Genomic DNA, 12,964 nt, shown 5'->3' with positions numbered 1-12,964 from the left:
CAAAAAAATATATATGAAATTTGAAAATAACGAATAATCCTAAATTTAAATTTCTTTTTATATTGAGTTAAGTTAGTAATACCAGGTAACATAGAACGCTAAAATTTTATATGTGTACAATTTCTTTATTACACAGTTTTATTGTAACATTTTATCAAAATCGAAATTTGAATAACAGTAAAATTCATTTGCAAGATTATTTCGATGTTGAGGTACAAAGTTGCAAATTTTAACATTCAATAATCTCTCTGCCAAATCGCTCATAATAGCACCTGCAATGTAAGAATAAAAGTAATTAAGAAATAAAAAATTGATTATTGATTATGAAAAGTACCTGTACAAAGTACAATATCCTTTTTGGCTAAGAATTTTATTGTAAGGGCAGTTTTTGTTAAACATTCATCAGAAAGAAATGGTGGATCAGCTATCACTAAATCATAAAAGTTTGACATATCTCCAGGTATATTTAAAGGAAATTTATAATTGTATGGTACAAAATCTGAACCATATGCTTTAAAACGTTCATCATACTCAAAAAGGGTGACTGTAAATAAATAATTAATATTAATAATAACAATAACATATTTGATATTACATAAATCATGAAATTACAAATAACATATTTTCAAACCTTTTCGTTCACCAGAAGTTTTTTTCAGTTTACTATAAAGTGTAGGGCATGATATTAATGCAATTTTTCCATCAGACTCTGTACACTGTATAGCACCTTTTACAAGAGTATCTGTTGTTTTGTCATCATACCAAAACTGACTTAATTGCTAAAATTCAAATTATTAAATCATTAAACATCTTAATCATAAAATATAAAATTAATTAATAAACTATTTCACAAATTACAAATTTACAAATAAATATGAATTGTTAAGAAGGACTACTAATCTATTTAGTAAAAATTAACTTACCCAATTCTCATCAAAAGAGACATCTAAATGTTGATTTTCTAAAGTATGTTTTAACTGATTTTCTCTTTCTTCCTTTTCTTTAAGAAACTCTTTTAAGGCAGCAAGTGTCGTAGGACATAACTGTAAATCATCATCATCGCTTTCATTCATTTTTAACTACTTTTTGTATATGTGTATGTACATATATGTATTTTATTTATAAATAATAATTTAAAATGTCACATTTTGTGTATCTGTTGAAAAGCAATTAGTTTTAATTGTACACAAATATATGTGTAACATAACCAAATATTAACTTTTAATTAATTAAAACATGTGTTAAATTTGTATTATTTTTAAAATAATAAATATCAGTTATATAAAATTTTTCAATGAAGAATACTATCAATTTGACATTTAAGATAATATAGGTATCTTATCGAAAGTAAAACATATTGTACCTATCTATTAAAAATTTAGTAATTTTATGATAGTTGATTAGGATATTTCTGCAAAATAAATTTTATATTTTTAAAGTTTGTCAATTTATTAATTTATTGATTTCATTATTTAATATTAAAGTAATTTAATATAATCCTTATATAAAATTTGTATATATATAAATTTTTTATCATATTTTTTAATTAATAAAATGTAAAAATCTTAAATGTAATTGATTGGTTGTAAAACATAAGCATAACGATAAATATACGAGATTTAATATGTAGAAAGATATAATAATTTCCTTGGAAAAGATTATATTCCTTATCACATTATTGCTTTAAAATCCACGTATTTACCAAGTAATTTTACCAAGTATCTTGTACACATATGTCTTAATTCCCGGCTTCAAAATCACACTAAATTACGTATTGAAGAAAAGAAGAAAATATGATGATGGATTCACAAGACGACGTAAAATTATTTCAGTCTATTGGTTTAAGTGAACAAAAAGCTAAAGAAACTCTAAAAAACAAACAAGTTTCCAATAATTTGAAACTTGCTATAATAGAGGTTAGTAAGTTATACATACAAGATATCTTTTTAATTACGTTTTTTATTATTTAGTGATGTAATCTTATAAGTTTGAATTACATATTATAAACCTTTTCACTTGTTTATATTTGAACAAAATGTAAGCATTATTGCTACATATGGTATACCTTTGTAATATCTGATTATACCATGTGTTATTTTTTGTAGGCTAATAAGTATGGAATTATTACATCAGAAATTGGAATTTTGTTATATCAACTTGCTTCGAAAATTAAGAATCAGATTGCAAATAAATTGTCATTTCTTGCTAAATACATAGCTGAAAAGAAATTAGATACAACTCAAAGATTAGATGCTGGGTTAGATTATTTACTTAATCATATAGAAGAATATGTCAATGTATCTGCTTTTGAGAAAGAATGTGGTATAGGTATTGTTATATCTCCAGAAGAAATAGAACGTGAAGTTGAGAAAGTAATAAGCACACATAAAGTGGAAATAATAGAGAAAAGGTATATATGTTATATTTTTAACATTAATATTGAAAATTTAGCATTCATATTGTTAAGAATTTTATGAGTTTTACAAAACAAAATGTTTTTACAGGTACCATTTTAATATTGGTCCATTAATGCAACATGTACGTAATACTCTAAAATGGGCTGATGGAAAAGCAGTGAAAAATGAATTTAATGTTCAAATGCTTGATTTGTTAGGTCCAAAATGTGACTCTGATCTTGTACCACTACCTAAACCAGCAAAGCAAGCAAAAGCACAAAAATCAGGAAAAGAAAAAGGTAAATCAAATGGTATTAATGCAAATAATATGTTCATCTATATGTAATTTATGTATTATAATTCATTATTTAAAAGCTTCCTAACTGTTATTTAGTGGAACCAAAAGGTGTGACAGCAACAAATGAGAAAACAGATGCTCAGACAATAAGTGAATTAATGAAAACTAAAGTTCATTTTCATAAACCAGGCGAAAATTATAAAACTGAAGGATATATTATAACACCAAATACACACAAATTACTTCAAGAACATTTAAAAATAACAGATGGCAAAGTAATAACTAGATTTCCACCAGAACCTAATGGAATTCTACATATTGGTCATGCAAAAGCAATTAATATTAATTTTGGGTATGCTGTATCCTATTATAGATATGATTCTTAATTTCTGTAATATAAATTATATTTCAAGTATAATTCCATTGCAGGTATGCAGCAGCCCATGATGGAATATGTTATCTACGTTATGATGATACAAATCCTGAAAAAGAAGAAGAGAAATTTTTTATTGGTATTCGTGAAATGGTAGAATGGCTTGGGTATAAACCAGCTAAAATTACTCATTCTTCCGATTACTTTCAACAGTTGTATGAATGGGCTATAGTTCTCATTGAAAAGGATTTAGCATATGTTTGTCATCAGTCTAGTGAAGAAATAAAAGGTTTCAACCCACCTCCAAGTCCCTGGCGTGATAGACCTATTTCAGAGAGTTTACAATTATTTCATGTAATAATTATTTATTTCAGATAAATTATTGTAGCTTAAAATTTTTGATTATTTAAATGTTTTTAATGGGTTTAAATGTTTTATGGGTATGTACAAAATTTTAAGTTATATCATAAAATTTCTTGATTAACTCTATAATTTTCTATATAGGATATGAAGGATGGGTTGCTTGAGGAAGGTGAAGCTACATTAAGAATGAAAGTAACATTAGAAGAAGGGAAACAAGATCCAGTTGCATATAGAATAAAATATGTTCCTCATCATAGGACAGGAGATAAATGGTGTATTTATCCAACTTATGATTATACACATTGCTTATGTGACAGCATAGAAAATATAACTCATTCTCTTTGCACCAAAGAATTTCAGTCAAGAAGATCATCTTATTATTGGCTTTGTAATGCTTTAGATATTTACTGTCCTGTGCAGTGGGAGTATGGTAGATTAAATGTATGCTATACAGTTGTTTCTAAAAGAAAAATCAGTAAGTTGATTGATGAAGGTATTGTATCTGATTGGGATGACCCAAGGTATGTTTTAATGTAAAAATTCATTACATTAATACATTTGAAAATATAAATTTTTGATGCTTATTGTACATATATTTTTTGTAGATTATTTACATTAACAGCTCTTCGCAGACGTGGTTTTCCACCTGATGCTATAAATAATTTTTGTGCACAAATGGGTGTGACTGGTGCTCAAGTAATTGTTGATCCAGCTGTTTTAGAGGCATCTGTGAGAGATTTTTTAAATGTAACTGCAAGTCGACATATGGCAGTTCTAGAACCATTAAAAGTAACCATTAGCAATTTTCCTCATGAAAATTCTATAAAACTAACAGTTCCTAACTTTCCTAATGAACCAGATAAAGGACAACATGAGATTGTCTTTGATGAAATTGTATATATTGAGGCATCTGATTTCAAAGAGGTATATATTGCTATTTCAGTTCGAATATATGATAGAAAATATTTGTTATCATTCTATTAAAGATGTCATTACGCATTTATAGAAAGCAGAAAAAGATTTTAGACGTTTAACACCAAACCAATCTGTTGGTTTAAAGCATGTAGGGATAGTATTAACGATCAAAAAAATTGAAAAAGATAACATGGGTAATATTGTGAATTTGATTGTTACACAAGAATCCATTTCTGAAACTAACAAGCCTAAAGCTTTTATACACTGGGTATCAAATCCTATATTAGCATCCATTAGATTATATGAACGTTTGTAAGTATTGAGTTAATGTAATAATTTATTATTATTGATCTAATAATTACAATGTTCTATTTGTTCATAATACAATTTTCAGATTTAAACACAAAAATCCTGAAGATTCTAATGAAGTACCAAACGGTTTCTTGAGTGATATTAATCCACAGAGTAAGAAAGAAATCGTTGGATATATTGATGCAAGTTTGGCACGTTCAGCGAAAGTTTTTGAAAAATTTCAATTTGAACGTATTGGCTTTTTCTCTGTAGATCCGGATACAACATCAGAAAAAGTAATTATAACTGTGGTATCTAAATTTAAATATTACTATTCTTACTAATTTCATTCGCTTTTTACAGCTCGTTTTTAACAGAACGGTAACGTTAAAGGAAGATGCTGGGAAAGTGTAAATGAAATGAAATGAAACATGCATTCAAACATTATGTATGAATAATTGAGTGTTATATAATTTACCATGCTTTATAATGTTTTGTATAATATTTATAAATAACAATTATGTTTAAGATAATATGTATTTTTTTATAGTTTTAGAGTTTTACATCTTAAAATCATTACTAGATAATTAGTGGACAATATAAATAGGTATTATTTAATTCATCATACAAGATTCGTATGTAGGAATCATATATTTAATATTTATAAAAGCATCTTCACCTCCATATATTTCAAGTAATTCAAGAGTTTCTTGTATTATATCTGCGACGTTTTCACCTTTTTGTTGTGAGTAATCGATACCTTCTCCAAGATTCACTGGAATGTCAAATTTAATTTTTATCATTTTTATATAAAATTATAAATATAGATTAAAATCTTACCATTTCTATCTTTTAATAAATTAAGCACTGGTAAAATTTGTCTAAAATACGGTACTAAAGCTTCTCCAACACAATCTGTTGAACGTACAAGATTTTGAAGAGCTCTAAGTGTTGTACACATAATTTCTGGCATTTTTGTATTTAAGGCTTCTACAATAAACAAGAATTTATAAAATCGTATAAACACAATTTTATACAGTTTGCAAAATCTTTTATTAGAATAAAAAGAAAAATCACTTTTAATAGGAATTATTAATTGTGGCACAACAGGTAAAATTTTAGGACCACCGTGTTCTAACATGTCAGATATTCCCTGTTCTACTATAAACTTAATCGGTTGTTCAGTTTCCGTTAACCCATCAAAAAATAACGGTAAATAATGATGAAAATCTAAATCCTCAATGTTAACTTTCCAGCTAAGTTTTGTCCCATATTTATCCTTTTCCAATGCAACTGGAAATACGCCCCATTCATAGAATTTTCGAAAAGTTGATGGTTTAGGTGGTTGAGGTTTATACAATTCATATCGAGGAGGTTTTTTAACTACAGTGTTTTCCTAAATATATTATATATAAGTATCAGTTCACATAAATATAACGTTTAGAATATTGAAGTGTTACCTGTAAAGCTTGAATGGTGAAAGCAGGAACAACTCTGGGTTTTCTCTTTTTATATCGTGGTAGGTCTTTTCGAATTTCATCCCAAAATTTTGTTTCATTTACCATTCCGATGTTCTTTTCTCGCGTTTAATCAAAAGATGATTTGATAAATGAAATGTTGTAGAATATCTTATACAATTTTATTCATGAAGAAAATATTAAAATTCTAAACACGTCACCGTAACTAATATCGTCGATTCATCCTAGATATATTGCATTATGGTAATTTAATGTACAACAAATATGGATCAAACATGTTTCTTAGCAACTATACTTACATATGTTACATACAGCTATACATATGTATATCTATATTTAAAAGCACATTTTTATTTTAAACATAAGTTCTAAATGAAACAAATTACTAAATATAAAAAATGTACGAGTTCTATTAATATACATATTTTTATTTATGTACATTAAATATTTTGCTATAAAATATACAACAGTTACTTTACAATTTTTTTGTGGTTTTTGTAGTTTTGTTGAATTGTGGATCGTCAAATATCAACTCCTTTATTCTTGGTTCATCTTTGTCAGCTGTATTTTATTATTAAGGAAAATAATATATTAAAAATATAATAAATAATTAAAATAGTAAATTGACTAGTCTCTTTAAATTTGAAGAAATGAATTTGAAAAGGATATTTGTGAAGTAATTTGAAAATTCCTGTTCCTACAGGAACTGGAATACCCATTATGATTGATTCAGACACTCCACAAATAACATCTTTTTGACCATAATAAGCTGCATCAAATAGATGATCAGATGTTTTTTCAAACTGTTAAACAATCATCTATTAGTATTTTTGTATACGTACATAATATATATTTAAATGTAATATTAAAAATGTATAAATATATATAACATTTTACCGAAGCTAAATTTAAGACAGATTCCTTCATTTTCGCTAAGCCTTGTCTTGTAATACCCAGTACTTCACCTCTACTAGTCATTAAATCTGCTACAAGCATTGGATGTCTTCGATCAATACTCATTCCATGATTTTCCATCACCAATTTGATTTCTGTCATTATAGTTGCTCTTGCAGCCTCAATTCCTAAAGTTTTGAAAACCTAAAACATCATATTTATATAATGGATAAGTAAATAAAAGTGAATTTTATACTTACCTCAATAGTATTGTTTGAAGTTGTTTTTCTGCCCAGAACGCCAAGAGTTGCCATTACTTCTCGCATATTGTTTCCTTCTACAAACAATTTATACCTTGTTTTACCACTTGAATCATCGTTATGAATTACAGCTCTAGAAACTGATGGTAAACCCTATAAATTATATAATCATAAAGACATATACAGTTTAAAAATTATGGAAATATATTTATTCATAATGAGTATATTAATATGTATATTTTCTCATTTTACCTTTATAACAATATTTGGAATTGTCTCTTTAAGCTGTGTGAGGGCATAATTTATGCTGTATTTACTTTTGCTTGGATTTACAGTGATAATAGAATCTCCTCTAACATTTACTAATTTTGGATTCAATCTTAATTTTGATGTACAGATCCTACATAAATTATCATTTATTAATTTAATTATTTAGTTGTCAATTAATTAAATGTATACTTATGTAAATTTTTATTACCAAAAAATATATTTTATTTTATGTTGTAAATTTGTACACTTACGAATAACGTATGGAGTTAACATCTACTTCTAACTTCAATAATTTTATTCTATCAATATCTAACTTGACCAATAAGAAACAATCATCGGGCAAATAAACTTCTTCAATATATTCTGTCACTTCTCCTAAAATAGTTTTTTCAATCCTGCCTTTTACTCTTCTAGCATATTCCGGATCTACGTCATTTTCCTAGTAAATGAATCAATAAATAAAACATAACATGTTTATTTTTTCACACACATAGCTATTGAGATGCATTATAATGCATTTAAATGTAGAACTTACTAAAGCTGCTGAGATGATTGGAGTACTAATCTTAGGATTTGCATTAATGATTTCTTTAATACGCGGTACACCCTGAGTAATATTCATAGATGCTACACCGGCGAAGTGAAATGTTTTTAATGTCATTTGTGTACCCGGTTCTCCAATACTTTGTGCGGCAAGTGCACCTACAGCAGTACCTGGTTCTATTTTTGCTTTCATATATTTTTCTTTACAGGTATGAATAAATTCAACTAATTGAGAAACTGTGATTCGTTCGAGTTGGAAAATTACAGGTATATTCGATGGAGCATTATATCGTAGGTGTATTATTTTGCGTGCTACACCTTTAAGGAATGTGCTGCAAAAATAAATAATATTTAATATCTTATTTTCAGTAGTTATGCTTAATACTTACGATAATTCTTGTTTAAATTCTTCACTGAGACATTCACAATCTTTGGAACCTAGTAATTCATTTGTAGCTTTAATAAGATCAGGACCGTCTAGTGGTTCTTCATTTTTGCATGGCGACTTAGCTGTTACATGATCCAATACTCTCTTATAATCCACTGGACAATCTTTTCCTATTAAAATAATTGTTTGATTACTTTGTGATCGATATTATAAATAATATCTTACCTTCCATGTATGTAGGATCTAGACCATCTCCACCATACAATATTTGTACAATATCCCCCACTGAATTACGAACTGTCATATCATAATGAAGGCACAGATCTTCTAAACTCTTAACTAGTCGTCGTTGCATGTAACCAGTCTCTGCAGTTTTAACTGCTGTATCGACAAGACCTTCTCTTCCACCCATAGTGTGGAAGAAAAATTCCGTTGGCGTTAAACCAGAATAGAATGAATTTTCTACGAAACCTTTAGCTGCAGGGATTTTTGAATGTCTTTCAAAGTGTGGTAGAGCTCTGTCTTCAAATCCATTTGGAACTCTATGACCGCTAATAGCTTGTTGTCCCACACACGCTAATTAGAATGAAAATATTACATAACAAAATATTCTTTGTATATATATACACATATGTATATAGACAAGCATACCAATCATTTGAGAAATATTGATAAAGCTTCCTTTACTGCCAGACAATGCCATAATTAATGGACTGTTACTTGGATGGAGTTCTTTTAAACATGCTTTACCAGCATGATCACGAATTACTGAAAGTTCTTTCAATATCATTGCTTCTAATGTTTCTTCCTCTGTACAGCCAGGTTGACATACAAGACGTCCTTCTTCCATTTGACGAATGTATTCTGTACATTTAGAATACCTAAATCATAGTTAAAAAACAAATCTACCTTATTCGTAGATACTTTTATTCATGATATTTAATAATTTACAAAAAAAATGCACATTTACCCGGCATTTAAAAGCTTTTCTTTGGCTTTAAGAAGTCCTTGTCCTGGTGTAACATCTCCAATACCAATAGAAAAACCTCTATTCATAAGAAAGAAACTTGCCATTCTTGCTAGTCGCCACATAGCTATTGTTGCAATATCTTCGCCCCAGTCGCGTAATAGAATATAAAATATATTCTGCTTTGATCCTGAACCTAAAGTCGATTTATCCATGGTTCCTGCTAATAATTCTGAATTCCGGATAATAACATCTGCAATTCATCACTTTCATTATTTTCCTGCGGTTTTAAGGAGAGCAACAAATTATACTACAAAATTATACGTACAAGAATCATTAATACATAATTCCTGATTGCTAGTATAAGCTCTTCCTTTTGTTTTTAAATTAGCTTTAATATTACAAGTACTATTAGGTTTTAAAATTAAACTAAAGATTTGTTTCCCTGTCCATAACATGCTTGGCTTTAAAATAGCTGGTTCAGGAAGAGTTATAGACATGGCAATATCAGGTCCTGCTAGAAGACAACCAGCTAGTTGACTTGCTTGAGCTTTATTTAAAAACATGTCCTTTTGTGTCAGCAGATATCCACCAGTAATGAAATCTTGTGTCGCAGCTATTAAAAGTTCTCCATTGCGAGGTGTAACTAAATTTGATTTATTCTATAAGCAAGTAAATGATAATATCATTATTATAATACTATAATATATATATATATATATATATATATATATATATATATACATTAATATGGAACATAATATAATTCACCCCTTAAGCAGGAAATAATATAACATTTGCATATTACCCCCATTAAAATTAAAGCCTCTGCTCTTGCTTCTTCAGTTTGGGGAAGGTGTAAATTCATTTCGTCCCCGTCAAAATCGGCATTATATGGTGTACAAACACACTCATTAAATCTAAATGTTCTGTGATCTAATACTTTTGCTTTATGTGCCATGATGCTTAATTTATGCAACGACGGTTGCCTATTGAATAATACTACATCATCGTCTCTCAGATGCCTTTCGACGATATCACCGTACTATTGAACAAAATGTATATAATTATTTTGCTGCAGTATAATATGCCGGCCAACATCCACTGCAAATATCCCATTTAGAAAATATAGTCTAAAATGTTTTAACTTGGCACTAACACAAGCGACAGTCTAATAGCGGCCCCATCCTTATCTAATCCAAGCCAATATCGACTCATTCTAGTAACTGACATACTGATGATACACATATGCCAATTTCACTGGCAAAAAGACATTCACGAGAAGGAACAATATTACCAGCGTCGGGTTTATACATCTTAGCCTGTATTTTCTAAATAGGTTTGCAATAGTTGAGACCCTCTTAGTTGAAGTCCTCTACTTCTAAGCTTTTCATTAATATACCATATTCCACTATGCACTATATAATTTAGGCTAATTATGACTAATTATTTTGTACATATAAAGTACATAACAACGTTTTATACACGTGAAATTACCTGTAAATCTTGAGCAATTTTTTGTCGGTTACCATATTTTAAAAATTTTTTAAATTGTGTTTTCCCTTGTTGTATGAAATTTGCACCTGGATGTATATCTGGACCATTCCTTACAAGTTTTCGCATTAGTTCTATATTTGATGGATTTACTCTTTCAGGATATGTTAAAATTTTGGCAACATGAATAGGTACACCAACCTAATAAAAAATGTAAAATATATATATATATATTCAATTTTATTATTAAATATATATATTATTTAAATGTTTGAAACAATTTATTTAAATGAAATCTTACTTGCTCAATCCTCAGATTAGGATCTGGTGAAATAACAGTACGACTAGAAAAATCTACACGTTTACCGGATAAATTTCCTCGAAAACGACCCTGTTTTCCTTTTAATCTTTGAACCAATCCTCTACCAGATTTTTTTGGCTAAAATAGTTCAATAATTTATCATTAAAATATTAAAGTAAGCAAAAGATTCAATAATTCTTTATAACATACTTGCATATTAAGGGGTATACCAGACATTTCACTATTTATATAAAGGGCACAATGCAATTGTAGAAATTCCCAATCTTCATTGTACATTTGTACTTTAGCTCCACTTTGTCTATGTTTCTGAATAACATCATTGATAAAAACAATTTCTGATAATTTCATTGTTAAATGATCTTCTGTTGTACCAGCTTTTAGATCAGACACAACACTAGGTCTAATACAAATTGGTGGCACAGGAATTCTTGTCAATATTAAGTCTTTTGGTAATGCATACTCCGAATTCATCAATAACAAAGGAATGTCACTTTCCGGTATTTTTTCCAAAATGCTTTGTACCTTAAAATATGACATAGTTTCTGTAATACAGAATTTTACAAAAAGGGGTAAATAGAAAAAAATATTATAAATGAATTTTATTTTTTACCTCCAAAGGATTTAATACACTAATCAAACCAGTTTGAAGTACTCCTTCTAATGCTTTATTATCCTCAAGCACATTGTTATATTCTGCTAATTTTTGTTGAACAATAGCATCTATTTTCTTTTTCCCTTTATACTTTTCATGCACTATTTTAAGTAAACCGGCTTTTTTAACAGTTCCGTTAAGATCCCGACAATGTTGACAAACTGTAGTTTTCTTAGCTTTATCTAGAATCTGTTTACGTAATGCTTTACGTGTTAAATATCCCAAATTAGGATTTAATACTCTGGCTAAATAATGCTTTTTGTCTGCTTCAGATAGCATAACATGAGAACAATTCTATGAAGTAAAATATTACAATTATTATCACTGTTATTAACTAATTTGAAATTAAATGAAATAAATGATGAATTACTTTACAAATAGTTTGAAGAATACCAATAATAGACCTAAAATAACCAACATGAAAAACAGGCAGTTCTAAATCAATGTAGCCAAAGTGTCCAATACATTCGTTTAAAGATTTACCACATGATATACAATTGGTAGTATTATTACAAGTACCCTATAAATTAACATTAACAATTATTTATAAAGAAAGCATTAACATATGAAAAAATTACCATTTTCCTATCGAGAACTCCATATGGAACTGGAGTATGTTCAACATCCTGATTATATAAATTTTTAGCCACAATATGTATATGGGCTTGCCTTTCCATGTTATGGCGGCTGTCCACTCCGAATGATACATGAGAGCTAATTAATTATAAAAAGTGAATGAATAAAGTAGATAAAGAGTAATAGATATCAGTTACATATGATAAGCATTACAGTTTTATTATTAACTTTTTCCATTAACCAAAAGATCTAATCAATTAGATAAATACAAAGATAAATAATTTAACAAGAAATTCAGTTATTCATATTATCAAATCTATATATTTTTCTAAAAGCACTTAATATTAAAAATAATGGAAATAATAACAAAAAATCTATTAGAAAAACAAATTAAAGTAATTTACATACATTTTGCGAGCTACGTCTGTTTCTCTGAATTGTTCTTTTACCATTGTGAAGGTTATATTTTATTTCCTTTCGTTCA

General features: G+C 28.1%; 4 protein-coding genes across 7 annotated transcripts; 1 reads left to right on the top strand and 3 right to left on the bottom strand.

Moving 5' to 3' along the window:
* Positions 1–104: 104 nt before the first annotated feature.
* LOC117206964 (EEF1A lysine methyltransferase 1) lies at positions 105–1,878 on the bottom strand. Of its 2 annotated transcripts, none has more exons than XM_033446713.1 (5): positions 1,703–1,878; positions 924–1,156; positions 632–779; positions 335–544; positions 105–272 (listed from the first exon to the last, which is right to left on the bottom strand). In XM_033446713.1, the coding sequence occupies exons 2-5, from the start codon at positions 1,071–1,073 to the stop codon at positions 139–141; spliced, it is 642 nt and encodes a 213-aa protein (XP_033302604.1). In that variant the 5' UTR covers positions 1,074–1,156; positions 1,703–1,878; the 3' UTR covers positions 105–138. The 2 variants fall into 2 exon arrangements, with proteins under 2 accessions (XP_033302604.1, XP_033302603.1); XM_033446712.1 differs by lacking the exon at positions 1,703–1,878 and adding an exon at positions 1,364–1,411.
* On the top strand, positions 1,589–5,169 carry LOC117206962 (probable glutamine--tRNA ligase). 3 transcript variants are annotated; one of them, XM_033446707.1, is made up of 10 exons: positions 1,589–1,916; positions 2,106–2,410; positions 2,505–2,695; positions 2,770–3,046; positions 3,124–3,421; positions 3,572–3,951; positions 4,036–4,354; positions 4,437–4,657; positions 4,740–4,932; positions 5,000–5,169. In XM_033446707.1, exons 1-10 carry the CDS (start codon positions 1,794–1,796, stop codon positions 5,048–5,050), a joined length of 2,358 nt encoding a protein of 785 aa, XP_033302598.1. In that variant the 5' UTR covers positions 1,589–1,793; the 3' UTR covers positions 5,051–5,169. The 3 variants fall into 3 exon arrangements, with proteins under 3 accessions (XP_033302598.1, XP_033302600.1, XP_033302601.1); XM_033446709.1 differs by having other exon boundaries at positions 2,505–2,707; positions 2,791–3,046; XM_033446710.1 differs by having other exon boundaries at positions 1,590–1,916; positions 2,791–3,046; positions 5,000–5,164.
* LOC117206963 (parkin coregulated gene protein homolog) lies at positions 5,135–6,342 on the bottom strand. Its single transcript, XM_033446711.1, has 4 exons — positions 6,097–6,342; positions 5,714–6,032; positions 5,477–5,626; positions 5,135–5,411 (listed from the first exon to the last, which is right to left on the bottom strand). Exons 1-4 carry the CDS (start codon positions 6,199–6,201, stop codon positions 5,251–5,253), a joined length of 735 nt encoding a protein of 244 aa, XP_033302602.1. The 5' UTR covers positions 6,202–6,342; the 3' UTR covers positions 5,135–5,250.
* Positions 6,343–6,566: 224 nt separating this feature from the next.
* LOC117206927 (DNA-directed RNA polymerase III subunit RPC1) lies at positions 6,567–12,932 on the bottom strand. Its single transcript, XM_033446631.1, has 20 exons — positions 12,889–12,932; positions 12,483–12,618; positions 12,275–12,424; positions 11,863–12,198; positions 11,442–11,774; positions 11,232–11,369; positions 10,934–11,131; positions 10,245–10,481; positions 9,765–10,098; positions 9,440–9,689; positions 9,121–9,350; positions 8,695–9,045; positions 8,471–8,639; positions 8,074–8,413; positions 7,790–7,977; positions 7,521–7,668; positions 7,269–7,421; positions 7,012–7,212; positions 6,784–6,917; positions 6,567–6,677 (listed from the first exon to the last, which is right to left on the bottom strand). The coding sequence occupies exons 1-20, from the start codon at positions 12,930–12,932 to the stop codon at positions 6,590–6,592; spliced, it is 4,158 nt and encodes a 1,385-aa protein (XP_033302522.1). The 3' UTR covers positions 6,567–6,589.
* Between the last annotated feature and the right edge of the window lie 32 nt (positions 12,933–12,964).

The sequence above is a fragment of the Bombus bifarius genome, unplaced genomic scaffold (genome assembly GCF_011952205.1).
Source record: "Bombus bifarius isolate JDL3187 unplaced genomic scaffold, Bbif_JDL3187 scf7180000008014, whole genome shotgun sequence".
Taxonomy (NCBI): Eukaryota; Metazoa; Arthropoda; class Insecta; order Hymenoptera; family Apidae; genus Bombus; species Bombus bifarius.
The sequence above is the reverse complement of the archived record's forward strand: the minus strand, read 5'-3'. Positions and strand labels throughout refer to the sequence as shown.